This window comes from Lissotriton vulgaris, chromosome 2_1 (genome assembly GCF_964263255.1).
Source record: "Lissotriton vulgaris chromosome 2_1, aLisVul1.2, whole genome shotgun sequence".
Taxonomy (NCBI): Eukaryota; Metazoa; Chordata; class Amphibia; order Caudata; family Salamandridae; genus Lissotriton; species Lissotriton vulgaris.
This window is the reverse complement of record NC_141687.1, coordinates 781,216,000-781,238,939: the sequence shown is the minus strand read 5'-3', so window position 1 is coordinate 781,238,939 and position 22,940 is coordinate 781,216,000. Positions and strand designations below refer to the sequence as shown.

At 49.8% G+C, this 22,940-nt stretch overlaps 1 protein-coding gene across 3 annotated transcripts in view; it reads left to right on the top strand.

Annotated features, from left to right (window-relative positions):
• Positions 1-22,940, top strand: part of LOC147731157 (neurabin-2-like) — a 681,485-nt gene that overhangs the window by 543,165 nt on the left and 115,380 nt on the right. For all 3 annotated transcript variants that reach the window (XM_086956139.1, XM_086956141.1, XM_086956140.1), the window contains exon 14: positions 22,096-22,167. In XM_086956139.1, the coding sequence (XP_086812265.1) occupies positions 22,096-22,167 (72 nt within the window). The remainder of the gene's footprint in view (positions 1-22,095; positions 22,168-22,940) is intronic.

Below are 22,940 nucleotides of genomic sequence, written 5' to 3'. Positions count from 1 at the left end.
ACAGGGTGTGCATCCTGTGCCTGGCTTCTTCTCATGTTCCTGAGGAGTGTGATATCTGTCTGCAGTTCCCTAAAAGAACCCTCAAGGACAGGGAGAAGACCAGGCTCCAAGGCTTGGAGCTGACAAGGCAGCAAGGACAAGGTGGGTCTGGGCATGAAGGAGCTCCTTCCTCTGCCCGTGCGTCTGCCTCTGGGGGGGCTCCCCAGTAAAGAAAAGGCCAGAAAACACCACCAGTCGACGTCAATAGCCTCGGCGTCGAAAGGAATGACCACAGTCTGTTCTCAGTCTCCCCGGGGCTCCGGGTCGAAGCGACGTCGACGTTCAACATCGAGGGGACTGACATCGAGATCTCAGTCGAGGTAGACGTTGAGGACTGGTTCGTCGTCGAGCTATCATAGACGTCGAGGGGTAAGATGCCGGCGCTCACCGTCGAGGCGACGCTGCCGGTCACAATCGACGTTGAGACGGAGGTCTTCGATGCTGAGGAGATCGCTGTCGTCGAGGAGACGGTTGACGTCGAGACACCTCTCGTCGACGTCGAAGAGACGGCTATCGATGTTGAGACGACGTTCGTCGAAGGGACACTCTGCATCGAGGAGGAAGACTAGATGTTCTAGGACTATGACTGAGTCCTCAGCTTCAGCGAGCACGCGGTCGCGGCGGCGCAGTCGCTCGCCCACGAGGGAGAGGGCCTCTAGATCGCCCCCCTCTGGTCAGAAGAAGAAGAAAAGGAGAGTGGGACGGTCTCCAGGCTCAGAGTACTCTCAAGTCTACTCACCCGCCAAACCGAAGTCGCCTACACCTCCTCCTTTACCTGTGGGTCCTCCGCGGACCCCGACTCCTGCTCCACAACCACCTACGCCTCCACTACCTCCGGTTCCCCCTCACTGTCCTCCTCCACTGGCTCCGCCGAGGTCTGCCTCGCAGCCTCATTTGCCGCCGCCAACGGGGCTTCCACAGCCTAGGCTCCCGGCTCGGCCTCCGCAGCACCCTCCTTTCCGGCCCGCAGACCGCCCAAGACCGCGGAGATCGAGGTCTCGCTCACGGCAGAGAGATAGGTCCAGGAATCGCCATCGCTCCTCTACGAGGTCCAGACAACACCATAGGAGGGACAGATCTAGATCCCACCACACAGACTCGTCCAGTTCCAGGGATTACTCGCCGACCCTGTCGGACTCCCCTCGGACGAGGGTGTCCCCGATAGACTATATTGTCTCCTTCCAGGAAGGATTGCTGCGAGGAGCGGCTAAGCTGGCCATCATGCTCACTACGCCCACACCCTTGACTTCCGTTATTTTCGAGACCCTTCACAAGAAGCAATTGTCTTGCCCGTTGGTGCTAGGGCTGGTGGAACCCGCCATGGAGCTCTTCTTCACCCCTGCGGTTACTAAAGCAGCACCTTCCAGGCTGCAGAAGAAGTAGCGGGGCCCCTGACACGGATCCTGCGTTCCTTCGCGTGGACCCTGCGCCGGATTCAGTAATTGTGACGGCGGCGTGGAAGCGGCACGCAACCAACCAGTCATCGACAGTGCCTCCTGACAAGGAGAGCCGCTGGACGGATTCGGCAGGCAGGAAGGTTTGCGGGACGGCAGCCACGTCTATGAAGGACGCGAGTGCCGCGGCCTTGTTGGGGCGTTATGATCGGTCCTTCTGGGAGTCCCTAACATGGTTCGTGGAAGGTCTTCCACGGGGGTAGGGAAGATTTCCAAGAAATCCTTAATGAAGGACTGATGGTCTCCAACCAGGTGATCCGTTCCGCTGCGGATTCCTCCCTCCTGGCAGCGCACGGATACTGCCATGGGGTCAACCTGAGGCGCCACGCCTGGCTGTGTCTGACGTCCTTGAAGCCCGAGGCGCACCAGAGGGTGGCCAATCTGCCCTTCTCTGGTGAGACCCTGTTTGGAAAACACGCAGACGAGGAGATGGCCCGTATGAAGGCGGAGACCTTGACGGCTGTCAGATTGGAGAACCCGAAGGAACAGAAGAAGACCTTCCGCTCGTTCCAGAGACGGTACGGGGCGCAAGGTAGAGGGCAAGGTCGCCAGGCTGGACAACAACAGCAGCAGTTCCAGAGGCGCCCGTTCCAAAAGCGCCAGAGGGGCCGTGGTGGTCAGCAGGCTTCATCCGCGACCAAAGTCCCGGCTGGGTCTAGGCCCTGAGCTGTTACTTCCCCTTCATCCGTTACCCGCTCCAGTGGGGGGAAGCATTCATCATTACCTGGCAGAGTGGAGAAACATTACTCAGGACAAGTGTGTGCTGAATATTATTTGCAATGGATACAGTCTTCGTTTCACCAGCCCGCCTCCAGCAATTCCACCGGTCGGCTCGCAGTTCCAACTGCGAGAGCTCCAGGCGGAGGCCAATATCCTGTTAAGAAAAAGGGCGATAGAAGAAGTCACTTTGTCTCAAAGGGGAAAGGGTCTTTACTCACTCTTCTTCCTAGTACAGAAGAAGGACAAGAACGAGTTCAGGCCCATTCTGGATTTGCGACAAGCAAACAAGTGGATTCGCAGGGAGAGGTTTTGCATGCTGTCCATGCACCAGATCTATCCTCAGCTGCAGAGGGGAGGCGGCTGTGCGCGATAGATCTGCGAGATGCGTACTTCCATGTGCCCATTGCACGGAAACATCGGAAGTTCCTGCGCTTCCTAGTCGTCCCCAATCACTATCAGTACACCGTACTTCCGTTTGGACTGAAGTCTGCACCCATGACTTTTTCAAAATGCATGGCTGTGGTAGCAGCGCACCTGAGAAAGAACAAGGTGTTTGTCTACCCGTACCTGGACGATTGATTGATCAAAGCCTCCACCTTCCAGGAAGCGCAGTTGCACTTCAGCAGGACGGCCGTCCTGCTGAACACTCTGGGGTTGCACATAAATCTGTCCAAGTCTGTCCCGATTCCTGTGCAGTGCCTGCAGTACTTGGGATCCTCCATCAATACGTTGTCGGCAAGCGTGTCTCCTTTGGAGGAGAGACGCTTATCCATCCTTCGGAAGGCTCAGCCTCTCATAGCTGCTCCATCTACGACAGTGAGGACGGTGTCTTCTCTACTGGGATCGATGGCCTCTTGTATCTTCCTCACTCCACACGCGCGCCTACACATGAGGCCGCTACAGGAATGTTTGGAGGATCAGTGGGACCAGGGTGTTGGGACAACCGGATTTAGCTGTCTCCTCACGCCCAACAGTCCGAGATGGTGTTGCTCAGCAGAGAATCTACTCCGAGGGGTTCCTTTCCACAAGAATATCCCGACGCGGACTATCGTGACTGATGAGTCTCTCCTGGGCTGGGGAGCGCATTCAGACCATCTGCAGATCCAAGGACAGTGGTCTCCAGCGGAGTCCACGTATCACATCAATTTCTTGGAACTCAGAGCTGTTCACTTGGCACTGAAGGCCTTACTTCCGTCCTTCCAGACCAGTTCCTTGCTTGTACAGACGGACAATACGACCACGATGTATTACCTCAACAAGCAGGGGGGCTCGACATTGCGCACTGGTTAGACGAGGCAGACCTGGAAGCAGAGGTCAGCCCGGGACCAGGGGTTCAATTCCCGGCTCGGCGGGTCTTGAGTCCTAAAATGACCACGGACTCGACAATTCTCGCTCCGGTGCCTACTCGATTCACGGGTTCACACTCTGCGACTCTGGGCAATAGCTTGCTTAATCTCCACAACGGCCCCTCGCGGTGGGATGCCTGGCTTTCACCTTGTGGATACCCTGCTGGGGTTATCTCACAGGGGAATACCAGAACGGGTTCCCTAAGCAAGCGCTTAGATACCGGGTCGGTGATTTGCGCTATATAAATACATGTACATTTACATTACACTGTCACAGGGGGCGCAGGCGATCTGGCACTGGCTGCTAGCCAGAGGATTGACTATAATGGCGACTCATCTGCCCGGTGTACAGAATGTTCAGGCGGACGCCCTCAGCAGGCTGCTGCAAGAAAACCACGAGTGGGTCATAAACGACGAAGTGCTCGAAGATATCTTCGCCGTGTGGGGCACTCCAGACGTGGATCTGTTCGCCACCGCCGAAAACAGCAAATGCCACGACTTCGCCTTGAGGTATTACCAACCGGGGACTCTGGGGAACGCGTTATGGATCGACAGGTCGAACACCTTTCTGTATGCTTTTCCACCCATTCCCCTGATTCCGGCGGTGCTCATCAAGCTGGCCCAGTCCCGGGCGCGGTTGATCCTCATTGCTCCAGAATGGCCCAGGCAGTGGCGGTTCCGGACCTGCTTAATCGCTCGATTCTGCCTCATCGGCGGCTGCCATGTCGGCCGGACCTTCTCACGAAGTTCGGGGGACAGATGGTGCACCCCAACCTCTCGTCGTTGAGTTTGGCGGCATGGCTCCTGAGAGAGTGCAATATGGCCACTTAAATCTTCCTGAGGATTGCATGGACATATTGAAGGAGGCTTAGAGGCCGTCTACTAGGACCTCTTTTGCTTACAAATGGAAGAGATTCTGCATCTGGTGCATGTCTAAGAACTATGATCCTACGACCTGCAAGGAGGATGTCATCCTTCCATACCTTCTGCATCTGGCTCAGTCTGGCCTTAATTTCCATTCCATTAAGGTTCATCTGGCTGCATTGACTGCTTACAGAAAATGTCCTTCACAGACGTCCTTCTTCCAGATCCCTGTGATTAAGGATTTTTTGGAAGGATTGAAGGTGTTCCCTCATGTTCGACTTCCTTCGCCGGCATGGGAACTGAATGTGGTGCTGTCCAGACTGAGAAAGTAACCTTTCAAGCCTATTCATAAGGCTTCGCTGCAGCACCTGTCTTGGAAGGCGGCGTTCCTCGTGGCCATTACATCGGCCCGCAGGGTGAGTGAGATTCAGGCGTTGTTGCCAAGAACCTTACACTGTGTTTCATGCTGCTAAGGTTGTTATGCGTACTCACCCTAAGTTCCTTCCCAAGGTGATTTCTGATTTTCATGTTAATCAGACGATAACTTAGGTATGCTGGGCATTGGGTGACCCCCACCTGCCCTGCCCTTAGGGGGTTCTGCTCCCCAGACTGTCCCGAGCCTAGCCTGTACCTTGGAAAGCCACGCCCCTCCTGGGACGTGGCTGGTCGGTCTCTGTGTTGTACTGGACAGGAACCGGGTCCTTCACTTGCTCCTCTGCTGTGGGCATCTGCACGTCTTCGGGCTTTGGCGTTCCTTCCCTGGATCCTCGGACTTTGGGTGTCACAACGAAGGTCCGGACTCCTGCTTCTCTCTTAGATCACCTTCCTCTGTGCGTTCTTCCCAGTGTTCCACCTGCACTTTCTTCCACGTCTCCTTTCATTTGGCTGTCGGTACCATGTGGTATTGTCAGCTGATCGGAGCGCGGATCCCAGTGCTTGAAGCTCTTAAAGGCACAGTCTTCTTCATCCGACCAGGACGGCTGAAAACAGAGGAGGGGAAAAGGAGAAAGGTAAGGGGGGAAAGTGTCCAGAGTAGGATCCGGGTTCTGATCCTACTCTGGACCTTGTGGTGACGGGTCGCCACAGGTATCTATTCTAAAGTGAGGAGTCTGTGGTTAAAATAATAATCAGAAGACAATGTTACTTACCTTTAGTTACACTGTTGGTAGCATGTGTTGCTGTAGATATGCATACTTCTACCATCTAGCATTGGGCTTGGGCGTTTGCAAGTCCTTTTTCTTCGAAGTGACGAGGTATATACTGACTCCTCCCTTAGCTGTCAATGCACATGGGCATCAACTCCATGCTTGATGTTTTTTTTCCCATCATCGTGTACATCCAAGGATCCAAGTTTGATGCGTTTCTTTTCTTCCGTTTGGGCCCAGCTGGTCTATTCCCAGACTTTGATACTTGGAAATTACTTTTGTTGCCTTTTCTCCAACTGTCCTCTTCCGGAGACCTATCCGCATCAAATCCTACATTGAAGGGCCTTGTGCCCTTTCCAGGGCCTCGAACACCTTATCTTTGACAATATTTAACGTTTCTGGTGTAGTATATATATACATATAGTGGAGAAGTGTCTCTCACTGGTTAGAGGAGGCCGACCCTGATGCAGAGGTCAGACCGGGACCAGGGTTTAATTCCCGACACGGCAGGGTCTTGAGTTAAAAAATGTCCACGGACTCGTTAATTCTCGCCTCGGTGCCTACTCGAATCATGGGTTCACACTCTGCAACTCTCCACTACGGCCCCACCGCGATGGGATGCCTGGTCTTCACCTTGGGGATGCCCAGTAGGGGTTATCTCGCAGGGAAAGCCAGGACGGGTTCCCAAAGCAAGCGCTAAGAGACCTGTCAGTGATTTGGCGCTATATAAATCGAAATTAACATAACATAACATATACAAGGGGATCTAACTGGTGCAATTTGAAAACTGTCCTCAGTGTCACCTAAAGTTCCCCTGAATAGGCTGGCCTCTCTGGCATTTCATTCCCCCTACTCAGAAGCCATCTGCTCCTCTGACTCTGAGCACAAAGACTATGTAAGTGATTTCCAAGCTTTCTGCAATAGAGTGAATACCTTGCGCCAGATCGTGAGTATGGCTGAAGATGAGGCACACTCTGGGTCTTCCAAAAATCTTGAGTCGAGCCAGAACACCGCCAGTGGGTAGTTGGGTTTTGAACCCTTTGACAAAGACTCAGCCCTTGGGGCACCACTTACTCTTGGCACCTATGGACCAAAACCCTCGGAACCGACAACACCCCTGTCCATGAGCAATTCCCCCGTCAAGCCAAATGGTGCACCAAAGGCTAAATATCCTCTTGAAACTAGCCTCAAAGCCAAACTCTGATTAAAAGCTGCTGTTGACCCCGATGATACCATTGGTGTCCAAAGCACGTTCAGATCCAAAAAGGTACTTGGTGTCTAACCATCGGTGAGAAAGACACTGTTTGATCTGAGGTCCTAATCAGCACCAAAGGTGTCATCTGTGGAGGGCTCCGACAACTTTTCCTTTAACGCCTTTAGGAGGACCTGAAAGTGATACTAAAAATCTTTTAATCCATCTCAACACTGGCAAGATTTCTACAGGAGTGCTTCCCAAGATGGTTTAGACTGCCTCTGAAGTGAAAGCCCACCTTTGAGGCAGAACTTCCCATAGAGCCTCCTGTGGCTTCAAAACTCAAAAAAACACAAGGACAAGGGCACGAGGCCTACCCCATTTGTGCCTTCACTTTCTTCTCCACCACCACCACCTCACACTTCACCACTTCAATACTCTTCAGAGGTTTCCCCCTCACTTTTCTATGGGCAGGGCAGTCCCCTTCATCCTGATGACTGACGACCCGTCTTCCCCTACCTAGACAATTGACTCATCTAGTGCTCCTGCAAGCCCCAGTGCTTATCGCAAATCCAGCTACCATCTCCCTCCTCCACAGCCTCTGCTTCACCCTCACTGCCACCAAATCCCACTTGTTAGCCTTACAGAGGCAACCCTTCCTAGAGTCAACACTAAACTAAAGACTAGACTGATCACAGCCTGTAAAGGATTTTGGATTTCCAGGTGCTTCTTTTACAGCCAAATATTAGCCGTACAGTCAGAACTATTTTGCACCTTCTTGCATTATGGCCTCATGCATCACCATAGTGGCCCACGTCCAGCTACATATGAGTCCGTTACAACTGAGCCTCTCTGCACAATGGTCACAAGCGGAGGGACTAATGTAAAATCAAGTGTTAGTAAAGGCCAGCTCACATTGTTCTCTGCAGTGGTGGAACAGCAACAATCTGTTGCAGGGTAGGCCTTTCCTAGACCCCATCACGCAAGTCACCATTCCCACGAACGCCTCTCAAGCTGACTGGGAAGCATGGAGTGAGGGCTCCGCATCAACAGGGGCACCAGATCAACAAGAGAAGTTAACTGAAAAGTAAAGTGTGCATGTTGCCTTGGTGCCGAGGTCTGGCTTGCCTGCTTACATCACTTCAGATTGTCAGCATGTAGAGAGGAACTCCAGAAGTAAGTAAACAACCCCACTTACATTTTGTTATAATCCTTTTTATGGTGCTCTCACCTACTGCCCCAACACACACACACACACACACACTTCTTTATGTCCAACTCGCTCGTGACGTAACACTCATCCACAACTTTTACACCTCACCACTTTCAAATGTCACCAGCCGTCACATGGGGGTTACTAGTTAGGACGGACAACGTGACCGCCATGTACTACCTTCAAAAACAGGGTGGTGCTCACTCTGCCCCTCTTCTTTTTAGATCCGAACGTTTGGCATTGAGCACTCCATTCAACTCATGGCAGAGTACCTTCCATGGGTGGACAACAACCTTGAACACTTGAGCAGCAGGACGCACCAACACATCTACGAGTTTGGACGCCATCCGCAACTCATCAGCAACTTAAAGTGCTAGGACATCCCACAAATAGATGTTTTTCCACCTCTGAAAATGTAAAATGGCCAAGCTTCACAATCTGGTTCCCACAGCCTATGGGTAACACACTATTGATAAACTGATCAGGGTTATTTACTTATGCTTTTCTGCCTTTCCCACTCCTTCCATTTGTGATGCAGTAAATTTGACAGACCGCTCACACACATCCTCGAAGCACCCGCCTGTGCCAAACAGCCCTGGCGTTCAGCACTCTTCTAAATATTAGCGAGTCCCCAGAGGAAGCTCCCCAACAGGCCAGGCCTTTGCACCAGGAACAAAGGCCAGGTCAGACATTCAGACCCAAAGCAACTCAATCTAGCAATCTGGCGCCTGAGGTCATAGTTTGGTTACCTAGGTTTTGCACAAGAATGCATGGACATCTTGCAAAAGTCCTGCAGAGCCTTTACACTGGCATGATTTTACGTAGGTCCTGTAATCACACTTCATATAGTATCTGTGAGAGAAAAAATATGCAAGAGTGAAAAGAAAACAGAAAGCCATCACAATTATAATACATCATGTACCTTAACATGAATAAAGAATCTTGTACTTTGCCTTCTCAACCTGGGCGCCTTAAATACCGCTCTTTGCATGACATGTTAACTATGAATGGGTGAAATCTTTGTTATAGATGTGTGTCTGTCTCTCTCTCTATCTATCTATACTTTACCCTCATTTTTAATCAGTGTGTGACTACAGGGGGTCGCCCTCATTCCCGCGCCAGTTTTAGCAGATACTATAGTGATACTCGGTAAGATTAACGGAGTTAAGGACTTAATGCCCATTATTTTTTCATGAAGGGTACATATGCATGCATGTGGTTTTCTCTGAATAGTGATTTGCTTGACATATATATATATATATCTTTTAAATCATAGGATCGTAGACTTTACGTTCTATGAAGGGCATTGCCCTGGTAAGCGGCAATTAAGATAGAAAGATCGGTAAGTCGCACCGCACTTAATTGGTTACGAGGGAAAAATTCAAGATTCTTTATTCACATTAAGGCACATGATGTATTTTAATTGTGATGGCTTTCAGTTTTCTTTTCACTCTTGCATTTTTTTTCTCGCAGCGATACTATATCGAGTGTGATTACAGGACCTATGTAAAATTACCGGTGTAGTAATCAATATACTACCTGAGGTAAACAAGAAAGAGAGTACGGAACTGGATCTAACAGTCCTGGAGAAAGCCGGCAAAGACACAATAACCGGCTGAAACATGTCGACTCCTCTGCAGAATTGAGGGGTATTTGGTGCATATTCTACCCGCTTCACCACCATCCACTGGTATTGTGATACCTTTTAGCCCTGACTTGGGAATCAATTCATAAAATAGACAGTGGGATATCCCGGAGTTAGTTTTAATCAGTTTGCCGCACTTATTTTCTTTATGATCCGACCTTTTCTATATGTTTGTACTGTCTCCCCACACTATTGCTCCACCTCATGCATTAGTCTGTGTGTATGTGTGTCTAGCAGCCCAATGATGAAGCATGCCACAAATGTTCGTGGTTGAGGGCAGTATTTTCAAAGAATTGTACTTTGCCAATTTTACCTCTTAAAAAGCTATCTATACTCACTTCTCAGTGTGTGACTAGTTCTACTCATAGGAGGTCGAAGTAGGAGATCTCCTCCTCCCCTTTTTTGTGTTTGGTTCATTTTAAATATGACCATCCCAAACCCCCATAGAAGAAGTGTGAATAAGCAAAGAGTCAAATTAGTGTACCACAGAGAGTACTTTAGTCCAGCGAAATGAGAAGAAGTGCTGAGGGGAGGGGGGGGTGTGTGCGAGCCAGGTCTTGAGGAGTCTTCTGAAGGCGAGTCGATCTTGGGTCTGTCATATGTGGGTAGAGAGGGTGTTCCAGGTCTTGGCGGCGAGGTAGGAGAAGGATCTGCCGCCGAAGGTTATTCGTTAATGCGGGGGATAGCGGCGAGTGCGAGGCTGGCGGAGCGGATCTGGCGGGTGGGGGTTTAGAAGCGGAGTCTGCTGTTCAGGTAGGCTGGTCCGGTGTTGTGGAGTGCTTTGTGTGAGTGGGTGAGGAGCTTGAAGGTGATCTTCTTGTCGACGGGGAGCCAGTGTAGGTCTCTCAGGTGCGGGTGATGTGGCTGCGGCGGGGGACGTAGACGATCAGTCGGGCAGGAGCGTTTTGGATGCATTGTAGTCGTTTTAGGTGTTTGGCTGGGATTCCTGCGTAGAGTGCGTAGCCGTAGTCCAGTCTGCTGCTGACGAAGGTCTGTGTCACTGTTTTTCTTGTTTCGGTCTGGATCCACTTGTAGATCCTGCGGAGTATGTGGAGGGTGTTGTAGCAGGAGGAGAAGACGGCGTTGACCTGCTTAGACATGGAGAGGGAGGAGTCGAGGATGAATCATCGGTTGCGTGCATGGTCGGCGGGTGTTGGTGCTGTTCCCACTGTGGTCGGCCACCAGGAGTCGTCCCAGGCTCAGGGTATGGATCCATGGATGAGGACCTTCGTCTTGTCAGAGTTCAGCTTCAGACGGCTGCTCCTCATCCAGTCGGCGATGGCCTTCATTCCCTCGTGAAGGTTGGTTTTGGCGGTGTGTGGGTCCTTGGTGATGGAGAGGATGAGCTGGGTGTCGTCGTAGGAGATGATGTTGAGGTCGTGATGGCGGGCCACTTGTGCGAGGGGGGCCATGAAGATGTTGAACAATGTCGAGCTGAGGGATGAGCCCGGGGGGACGCCACAGATGTCGTCTGTGGCTTTGTATTGGAAGGGTGGGAGGCGGACGCTGTGGGTTCTGCCGGAGAGGAAGGACATGGTCCAGTCAAGGGCCTTCTCTTGGATGCCGACTTCTAGGAGGCGTGTCTTTAGAGTGCAATGGCAGACCATGTCGAAGGCGGCCGACAGGTCCAGGAGGATGAGGGATGATGTTTCGCCGTTGTCTAGTTGGCGCCTGATGTAGTCTGTGGCAGCGATGAGGGCTGTCTCGGTGCTGTGGTTTCGTCTGAATCCGGATTGGGATGAGTCCAAGATGATGTTGTCTTCCAGGTGGCGGGCCAGTTGCTTGTTGACGATTCTTTCGATGACCTTTGCTGGGAACGGGAGCAGGGCGATGGGCCGGAAGTTTTTGAGGTCCTTGGGGTCCGCCTTGGCTTCTTGAGGAGGGCGTTGATTTCGGCGTGCTTCCAGCTTTCCGGGAATGTCGCTGTTTCGAAGGAGATGTTGATGACCTTCCGTAGTTGGGGTGCGATGGCTGCGTCTGTGTTGTTGAATATGTGGTGTGGGCACAAGTCTGACTGAGACCCTGAGTGGATGGAGTTCATGACCTTGCGTGTCTCGTCGTTGATGTTTGACCAGGAGGTCAGGCAGATGGCGCTGGTGGTGTTCACAGGGGTAGAAGGAGTCTTGCATAGTCTGGGCGGTCGTGGTGTTGAAGCTGTCGTGGATGTCAGCGATCTTGCGATGGACGAAGTTGGCTAGTGAGTCGCACAGTTCTTGTGAGGGCGGGATGTCGTTGGCGCTGAGGTTGGAGAGTTCCTTTATCTGAAAGAAACAGGTTAGTATTAGATTCCTTACCTTAGAATATCCCCAGGCGTCAGACTGGATCCTGAAACTTTTGCGTAGAGGTACCCCTGCGCGGCGGTAGGCGTCGTCTGCAGCTCCGCGTCCGTCGTTTGCTCCGGGATGACGTCGCCGGAGAACTTAGAAGCCGCCCTCGCGCGCTGACGTCAGTTCTTCTTCTTTTTTCTGCTCCAACTAAGCGCAGATCCGGAGATGTAGTACTCTTTAGTCATTTTTTAACTAAACTTTGATCTTTTTGATCTGTTTTTTGAGTCGATTGACTCGGACGGTGCTGGTAGGGATGCCCGGGTTCAAACCCTGCTCCATGTGCAGCTGATTAATGTTGGTTACCGACCCCCATCGCCGGTGTCTTTAGTCTCTAGGCCTCGACCACGACGGCCGAACCTGCTCCAACTGCCGGGCCCTGACGTCCAAGGCTAGGCAGGCTTGAGCTCCGGCAGTCGGCCTCGCGCCGTTCTAGGTCCCGGCCCCACAGGAGGTCGAGGGACCGGTTGCGGGGTCGGAGCCCCCGTAGCTCTGAGTCGGCATCGGTCTTCAGGATCAAGATCCTCAGGTAAGAGGCATGAGAGGTCGGAAAGGAGTCATCGATCTTCCGACCCACCCTGACGCTCGTGCGGCGCGGCCGGAGGTTCGGGTGACACCACCCACACGGCTCTGACTGAGTCATGGGCGTCGTGGCCTGCCCCATACCTTCCGGTCCCTGGGCATGACGCGACGCCGGAGGAGATCAAGCGCTACCTCATGGCCATGAGGTCTCTCTCCTCCGCCGGGTTCCGCGGCGCCTTCGGGCCTAGCGGGTCGGGTGCTTCGGCTCCGACGCCGACGCCGTCGGGTGCTTCGGCCCCGGCGTCGCCGGCGACTTCGGTCCCGGCGCCGCAGTCCTTCACTGGATCCGGTTCCGGATCCAGGTCGTCGCCGGTCGACCTCACCGGCGCCGGGCCCTAGGGTGTCTCCCCCGGCGACGCCGTCCCCGATCCTACCCTCGATTAGCTGGGCGCCGCTCCCGACGTCGTTTGGAGATTTTTACTTACACGAACCGGCTCCATCCTTTGAACCTGGATAACAGGAGATGGGTGACGAGGGGGATTGGGAGGGGTCTGAGGACCGTCTGGCACAGGAGTGTCCGTCTCAGCAGGACTGGACAGGTGAGCTTGGGACTGCCAGTGTGCTGGACACCTCGCCAGACACTGGTTTGGTCTCCCCTCCCACCGTGGCTTCGGAGGAGGGGGCTGCCTACAGTGTGGTGCTGATGCGGGCAGCCAAGGCCTTGGGCCTGGAGCTCCCCATCGCGGCCGTGAGGACTAACCTCCTCACTGAGGTCCCTAAACCGCAGTCCAGCTCGGCTGAGCCTCTGCTGCCGTTTAATGAGGCCTTGTCAGACGTTCTTTTGGGCACTTGGTCCAAGCCCGCTATAGGTCAGCCTGTAGATAGGAACATGGCCAGACGCCACCGCCGCCACCGGGCGACCCTTGCTTCCTGTCCACCCACCCCACCCCCGAGAGCCTGGTCATCCAGGCCTCCAACTCCCAGACCGCATTCCCGACTGCCCCGCCCGATCGGGAATCCAAGAAGTACAAGCAATATGGTAAGAAAGTATTCTCGTCCCTGAGTTTGGGACTACGGTCAGTCAACATCGCGTCCCTCTTGGGCCGCTACACCCACTCTCTGTGGGACATGGTTGCGGACGTGCTGCCAGAATGTCCAGCGGAGGTCAGGACTAAACTCACCCAAGCCCTTGCAGAGGGTCGAGATGCAGCATGGTTTTCTATCCGGTGTGTGCTGGATACCCCCGATTCACTGGGCAGAGCGATGGCAACGACGGTGGCGATTCGTCGCCTCGCCTGGTTGAGGTCCGCCAACTTTTCGACCGATGTCCAGAACACTCTTATGGACATGCCGTTCGATGGCCGTCGCCTTTTGGCGACAAGGCAGACCATGCGCTGGAGCGCTTTAAGGACTCCAGGGCTACGGCCAAGTCCTTCGACCTCTCGGCCCTGCGCCAGCAAATGGTGCCTTTCGCTCCTTTCGTGGACAAGGAAGTGGCGCTCCCACACGTGCTGCCAGCCACGCACCGCAGACTAACATCCAATGCGGTGGCAGCCGTGGAAACCGCTTTGGCGGCGGTCGAGGACAACGGCGAGGCCAGTCCACACCTTCCCCCGCAGCATCCGCCTCTAAAGTCTCCTAGTCCATGCTTTTAGGCCCATGTGACGCCAGTGGGGGGAAGGGTTCACCATCACCACTTCCACTGGCGCACTGTCACTTCGGACAGGTGGGTGTTGCAAATCGTCTGAAGGGGCTACTCCCTCCCCTTCGAGACGACCCCCCCAGCCATGCCACCGCAATACCACTGCATGTCGGGGGACCACTTGCAACTTCTGCAAGAGGAATTTACGGCCCTCTTAGCCAAGGGGGCCATCGAACGTGAACCTGGGCCGGAAGTAGGGTGTGGCTGTTACTCCCACTACTTTCTGGTACCCAAGAAGGGCAAAGGGGACCTACGCCCTATCTTGGACCTACGGAACGTCAACGGCATCCTCCGGAAAGAGAAGTTCAAGATGCTGACACTGGCTCAGGTCTTAGCTGCCCTGGACCCAGAGACTGGATGGTAGCGTTGGACTTGCAGGACGCTTATTTCCACATTCCCATCCTGCCGGCCCACCGGCGCTACCTGCGGTTCACGGTAGGCCATGAGCACTTTCAGTTTACCGTGCTCCCCTTCGGCCTTACCAGACCCCACGGGTGTTCACAAAGGTGATGGCAGTGGTCGCAGCTCATCTGCGCAGGTTAGGGGTTTCAGTCTTCCCCTACCTCGACGACTGGTTGTTGAAGGCGGGCTCGCCCCTGACAGTCGTCAGCCACCTCTAGACAATGGCAGACCTCCTGCACCAGCCGGGGTTTTCCATCAATGTGCCGAAGTCACACCTGTGCACCTCTCAGAAGCTCCTCTTCATCGGAGCGGTTCTCGACTCGGTGCAGTTTTGGGTTTATCCAGCCGGCGGTGCATGATGGATCACGAATGGCGTATGAACTCAGATGTGGCGCAAGGCCTCTTTCTGCAGTGGGGAGAGCCTTAGTTAGATCTATTCGCCACGGAAGAGAACGCGCAATGTCATCAGTTCTGCGCGTTGGAATTTCCAAGGCGGCACTCGCTTGGAGACGCTTTTCGTCGCAAGTGGAGTTGCGGTCTGTTGTACTCCTTTCCGCCTATACCACTTCTGCCCAGAGTGCTGAAGAAGATCAAGCGCGACCGGGCCCAAGTTATCCTTGTGGCTCCGGATTGGGCACGAAGGTACTGTTATCCCGAGCTACTCTGTATGTCTGTTGGTCCCCCGGTTTGTCTGCCTCTTCAGGAGGGCCTTCTGTCTCAGCAGCAGGAGACGGTCCTCCACCCGAACCTGTCCAGTCTCCACCTACATGCTTGGAGATTGAGCGGCAGCAGTTGAGGCCATTTGACTTGTCTCCTAAAGTCTGTACTGTGATTCTGGCATTCTGGCGTCCCTCCACAAAGTCTGTATATGCCTGCAGGTGGAACAGATTTGTGGCATGGTGCACAGCAAAGGCTGTGGATCCTCTCTCTGCCCCTCTTTCTGACGTTCTCCTCTTCCTTCTTTCTCTTGCCCAGCAGGGCTCTGCTCTGGGCACTCTAAAGGGCTACCGTTCTGCCCTTTCAGCCTTTTTAAGCTACCTGATCAGCCATCTTTGTTCATGTCCCCAATTGTAAATAGATTTTTGAAGGGCATCACACATGTTCCCCCCCTGTTCCATTTGTGATGACTCAGTGGGACTTGAACCTTGTTCTTACCTATCTGATGTGCGCTCCCTTTGAGCCACTTCATAACTGTCCTCTTCGCCTTCTTACTCTGAAGACTGCTTTCCTGGTTGCCATCACCTCTGCCAGGAGAGTGAGTGAGCTCCAGGCTCTTTCTTCCAAACCTCCTTTCCTTTCTGTCCATTAAGACAAGGTTGTGTTGCGGACAAGACCCTCTTTCCTGCCCAAGGTTGTCACAGCCTTCCACATCGGGCAGTCCATAACCTTGCCCACCTTCTTTCCGCCTCCGCATCCCTCAAAGGAGAAAGAGCAGCTCCACCGTCTGGACCCAAAACGTGCGCTCTCGTTTCATCTGGATCGCACACGCCAGTTCCAGGTGGATGACCAACTCTTTGTTGGTTACGTGGGCGCTAAGAAGGGACGGGCGGTACACAAGCCGACCATCTCTCGGTGGGTCGTGTTGTGTATCAAGGCATGCCACTCCTTGGCTAAGAAGGAACCTCCTGTTGGGCTAAGGGCCCATTCCACTCTGGCCACGGCGGCTACTACTGCCCTGGGTCGTGGAGTCCCCTTGCAGGACATTTGTCAGGCAGCTACGTGGGCCTCACTGCACACGTTTGCAAGACACTACTGCCTGGACAGCCAAGTCCAGAGGGATGGCTTCTTTGGCCGTTCCGTCCTCCAGGACTTTCTGGTGTGATTATTGGTTCGCAGACCCACCACCGGGGTTGGTATTGCTGGGGTATCTATTCTAACCTGTTTATGACACACGAGAAAAACACTACGAAGCACACTTTACATAAGCAAAACAAAAATCGGCAAAACGGAGTCAAGGGACTCGAACCCTGCAACAAGGGGCTTGCTGGATACCAGGCAGCGCAGAGCACTGCAGAGCTGCCCGGGAGGATGAGCGAGGTCCTGGGAAGAGGCCTAAGACATCATATGTGGATGGACATGTTCACCAGATAGTTGATTACGCTAGAAGGAAAAAAGGAGGACAAAAACCCAATTCAGGGATCAACCTTTAGGTGGCAGAATGATGCATTGCATGTGAATTAAGAAAAGTTTTCAAGTTAAGTTAATCTTTTCGTTTTACTGTGTTTTAGCATTGTACAGAGGGTTAAGTGGAGAATAGGATATAGTGACTTGTGATTTTACTGCCTATAAATCTGAACCATCAATGTGTTTCACTACAAAGCGGTTTGTGTGTAGGATTTGGATGTCTGTCTTTCCTAACTCCTAGATGAGAAAGAAAAGAAATTCCCACCAATAGTCACAAGAACTTTCAGGTTTGCTTTTCATGCCAAAGATTGAGAGAATGATCAAGAAGGGATTATGCTGGTTTATACTCTGGAGCCATGAGAAAGAAAGGACATACAAAACATGGTGTATACTGAAGCTTGGAAGGTAGTGAAATAGCCAAACCATAGTGACTATATGGTACTTGAATATGAACGTGTAGTGTGAGGTCTGAAAGTGAGACCATCTAATAGGTTCAGTGTAAGGGCCAACTGTTGATAGATCCTTAGTGGAAAAAAGTAGAAGAGTTACATATTTCCAAACACCATGTGATCGGTGGAGTACATGATTCTGTCATTTTGCATTATACATTTTGAGAAATTCACTAGATTTGTGCCTGAATTCTTCATCTTTTTAATATTATTGTTCATCCTGGCTTTATCTGGTGTCTTCTGACTTTCAGGTGAAACGAAACAAGGTTGGATAAGGCAGGGCCTTGCCAGGCCTGTAAAAAGGACTATTTTGAGAATTTGATTTATCTTCTTTTTAGGGAAAGCTTTATTAGTTATATTAGAAAAAAAAATGCATGCACACATATCTGAGCCATTCATGTCCAAACATATCCGAGTAAAATGTCTTCAGTATGGTACTAAACTTCACAGGCAGTTTCTTCACCTTCATGTCTTCTTCATTTGTTCCTAGTCAAACAAAACCCATTCACACAATGGCAGATATATTTCACACAAGAGTTATGTCATGTCATTTTCGGTTCTAGGTCTTTGCATGTTTTGGTCATTTTTAAAAAACTGTTGTATCTTTCCTTGTTATTTTCTCCCACTGGTTCGAATAGAGAATGTCTTATGAAAACTGTGAAACTGACGTGTGCTATGGTGACGAGACAGTTTCTGCTCAATTGAGGTCCCTGCTGGTATCTTGGAGCATTTTTGTCTGCAAGTTGTGCCTTCATGTACAGTGTTCACACAAGCCACCAGTATGGTGCCTTCTATAACGTAGACTAAGAAAGGCAGTTTGAGTGGGTACAAAGACGGTTTAGGAGTCATACTCCACGCAAAGTACTTCTTGTCTATACTTGCTAGTTCCAGTATCTTTCAGTTTCTCTGTCTTGGCTTCTGAGCTAAATACAGTTTAATATCTTGCTGCTTCCTGGTTTTTCTCATAAGCAGAATCTCCCCCTCTCTGCAATACAGAAAGACAAATAATCATGTATCTCAGGCGTTTGTTGACCACCCCCAACAGACAGTGATATATATATATATATACAGGAATGTTCACAGCCACCATGGCTCCCTTTCCAGACTCTGCCCTCTGCCAATCGGCTTATGGAAGGTTTTTCTTCACAACTTTCTGCATATGGCTACCTTGATGGGATAATTTAGGTTTGTACTGACCATAAGCTCTATCCCCTTTGTATAGTGACCCCTACTGCTGAATAAGAGGTTTAAGTGTCAGGAGGACTTTGTAGCCAGCTCAGCTGCCATGGGATCAAACCACCTCATGAACCCCTCCACTTCAGCCGAGTTCTTGACATGCAGTGAATTGCAGACTCCCTAGACTTCCCAAGAACACTGCCATCCCAACTGCAAAAGTCCCCAGTGTGAGAACATCGTCCAGGAAACCCTCCGGTGGTATTTACACTGTTTCTTTGGCATCGGTTTTCTTGGAGGTGCTTATGCTTTGACTCTCTGTGCCCTTTGGCAGTTGCGTACCCTGCTTGTCAGCACCTCTGGCATATGAGTAAATGCTCCTTATGGCTGTAGCCTCTCTGTTCACAATAATTTCCCCAGGCAGTGGTGCACAACTGGTGGATAAAAGCATGCCCTTGGGTGAGGATAGCCCTTATCTAATGTGACCAAAATAAGTGGCCTGGTGCATTGTGCCTCATAGAGGTAATTTTTGCAGATATGACAGTGTGCTCCCCTCATCCAGACCATTGCTTTGCTTCCCATCAGCCTCTCGATTCTCTGGTCCATTATTTTGATTCTGCCTGTCTCTTTAATATGTACAGTCTAGATTCCACCAATATATCCCTCAGACATTGTCACGAACAGCTGTCAGTAACACTTTGCTATCATTACACATTGCCAGAATCTTCGGCTAAAAACACAAACTGTGAGGTTTCTTCGGCTTTCAGTGGAGTGTGATTCATCTCTTTGGCAGGGTGTCCACTAGATTATTAATTTTCCTTGTTAGGGTAACTAGCCATGACAACCGTATTACCTTAGTTCTGTCTCATAAAAAACATGGTCTACCATTTCCGACTCACGTTTGTATGATGATTTTCTTATGGATTTCTGTAAAACTACCACAAGCTGAGGAAAATACAACTCTATAGCATCACAAATAGTCCTCTTCAGTACTTCAGAAACAAAAGGAATCTATTCCAAATATAAATGGTGCTTTTTGTTCAAATATATAGTGGTAAGAAAGTTCAAATAAGAATGCTGAAGAAAAGTAAATTGTTGGGTAGAGCTGGGGGAGCAATTAAAATATGAAGATTGAGAGAATACAGTACAGTCTGCTGAGGGTGAACTAATAGTGGCAGTCTGTATTAACTTTGACCTGGGCAAGATCAGTGACGTGAACCCAACACGTTTGGTCCAGGGGTCTATTTCTTCAGAAGGCAAACTCTGGTTGGCATTAGTGGGCCTCCTGGATATCTGGCAGGTAACTAACCCAGCTGAGATCGACTACACCTTTATTCAGCATTTCACATAGAGTACATACAGCTCAACCATTTGCGGATTAGTCACTTAAGACATAGGGAGGGTTCCGCTGTTCCCCAACATTGGACCGTTCATATATTCACAAGAATTAAATAATTCCCCATTATCAGGCTGGCAATCCCCGCTAAATTTAAAGAGTAAACAGTGTTGAAATGTCAATGAGCCTCGATGACCGTGTTTGTTTAGAATCACATCCACCTCATTTGAAACAACCTAAAACACAGGCAATTATGTGGAAGTGCTGTGCCCTAGGGCTCCCTCTAGAGGCCACCATTGCTCAGATTTCAAAACAAAAGCATGAGAAGAGTATATAATAGAACTGAGCATCTGACTACGGAAAACAGAATTGTGTGAATATATGAAAGATATCCATTCTGATGAACTGCAGTTACAGATAAGCATCCAATTTCTTCTCAAGCATCGGATCTTTCATATATGCACATGCTTGAACAGCAAGCACTATATAGCATAATAAAGCTTGAAGCAGGGGTAACTTTTAATGAAACTAGGTGTGGTGGACTGCCTGTCCCATTTCTTCTGCTAGCTGCCTGCTTTTCCATGTGGCTACATGGCAGATATCTTGCAAAGGTAGGCTGACATAGATTGCAGCTGTTGGCGCCACGTTTCTGATGAAATGTCACCTAACTCTGCCAATGAAGTAGATGCTGCGCCATGTTGTGATGGTGATGCAGTCTGACAACCAATGTGCTTATCCCGGTTTGGACAGGTGTTGACCTCTTCCCTGATGGCTAAAGGACACAAAGCTTGCAACTCTACTTGGTGATCGAATGGCACACAAAAGTGTTGTTTTCCAGGAAAGGAATTTTTAAATGAGCTTTGATTGGCACAAATGGAGGCAGCATGTCCAGCTCCCAAAACACTTGAGAGGATGTATTGGAGGATAATTCCAAAATATCCCTTTCATAAACTATTTTACAATCTGCTATGAGAACAAGGATGCTGAAAAGTAGTTAATGCCACTACTGTATTGGTGCAGTAGTTATAAAGGGATTTGATAGGGCTGTATGGAGATGGGTGGAAACCCCTGTCTTTACACCATCTGCAGTAAACCTTCTACATGGCACACTAGGTCTCTGTGGTTGATGGCGCATATACCTGTGCCAGATTGTTTCTTCAATCAGGTGGATTATCCAAGTAGCCAAACTCTAGGTGATCAGGAACAAAGCGATCAGGCTGAGGAAACTTAGATTTTGGTGCAATGTAGATGGCTGAAATATGCATGTCAATATTTTAGATACAGCTTGGGAATACTGTGCTCTCCACCCACCACCATTCTACTACCTCCAACATCCTAACATCTTCAGAGAAATCCTCCCGCTGAAGTGATGTTTTGCCAGATCACTCGACTGCTTCCTACTCGAAAGTCATTAATGCTAAATTTCTTTGTGTTCTTTTGCTTATCGTTGTTTTCTGGAAAGGAAAATGGGCAATTGAAGAAAACATGGAATACAAAGGCCAAGTGGGTGGAAAGAGGGTTTCTATTTTAATTTTGCTTCATCTTAGGTCTTTCTTTTTAATCTATACTCTTTCACAATACCAGCATATTTTTTCTATTTGTGATCCAATTAGCATTTCAGTATTTTTAACTGGAACTGGAGGCTCTTGGTTTGTAAACCACTGCTATTTATGTCCATTGTAATTGTATGTTGGTAGTTCTGTTGGACATCTTGGAGCTTTTCTGTAAATCTGTGTACTGGATGATTTGAACACCATAAATCATGATGTGCTCTTATGAAGCCTTTCTATACATTTGAAGCGCAGGCACATTTAGTAATGTAAGTGGATTCTACTTGGCAGGCTGTTTTGCATGGCACTTGCATTCTATATTCCACAACAGGACTGTAAGTCTTGTGTTGGTACTAAGCTTTTGTAATAAAGCTAGATCCAAGTTAAATAGGTTGAGACGGTCTAGTTTGTGGACGTTATGACCTGAAGGTTTGCCTGAACAGTTTGCTATTCAGGTGCTACTTGAATAGCACACAGGGGAATTCGGATTTCAACTATCTTTCAGTCTGCCTTTGACTGCGGACTTTATTCTTCCTGCATGTATCTTGGTATTTGCGCTATTTGAATGTGTATTGTCTGATGGATGAAAGATTGCTGGGTCTTGAATTTCTACATGCATTGCACTGCTGTGATAGGTTCAGAAAAAATGTGGGTCTAGCTTTGTAAGCTTCATACATGAGGCATTAAGGAGTTAGATCCTGATCCTCAAATGGGCATCAGCGTATCATCTTCAAAGTGGCATTTCTTCAAGCCTAAACTGATAGTAATTAACTAGTTCCCATTTCTTTAAAAAAATGTACTTTTCCATACTTGATATTTAGTACTTTCTATCAAGATTACACTGTGAGTCTTACATTTTTTTTATATTAAAAAAAAACGGTATTTTCTATTCTAGTGGTTTGCGGAAATCTGGTGGTAAGGGCAAAAAGCAAGAAAAAGAAAACCACAGGGGATCCTTCGAAAGCAGGTAATGTGTTCCTGTTAAAATTCCATTACATAGTTACCATTACGAGCCCTATTTTCGTGTAAAAGGAAAACATATGGTTTCACTGAGCAGTGAATGGCATGACTTGGAAAAATAAATTCAGTAGAGAAGCTCAATTAATTATTTTATTGAGCTATAGCAAATATTTTTCTATTCTTAAATCCTATTCCGGAATAGAACAGTGTCTCACAGAACCAATTCCTCAGTCGAACAGCTCAAATCCGCTTTTTTCAAAGTGAGCTTTCTTTCAGCTTATGGAACTTCTATGCATTGTATCAGTCATCCTTCTGAACTGGCACACAGATGTTGTGTGCCTGTTATTACCAAATTACAACACTCCACTGCCGTAGATATCCTTCCCTCCGACTCCAAACTTTACCTATTTCAGAAGTTCATAAGACTCATCATTGTCCTTTTTACTGTGGAGAAGCTGTACAAGGCAAATGTTAGCACTATATACCTAATTAGTGAGCCTTTTCTTTGGAATGAGGTCCTGTTTTTAATTAGGATGTGAATACAGTCATTTTGGTAGTACCTCCTGCACCTCACTCCTGTTGGTTTGGGAAACCCCACCATTAAGACACTTGATTCTGAAGTGTATGTGTCCAGCTATTTAATAACTCTGAGGGTGTTCTGCCTGGGCATCCTGGAAAAGACCACCTAAGATTAAGGGAAGCTTCTCTTACTTATATTTTGCCTTTTTTCTACCACACTTTTACTTTAATAATCCATAACCAGCAATGTGAATCTACCGA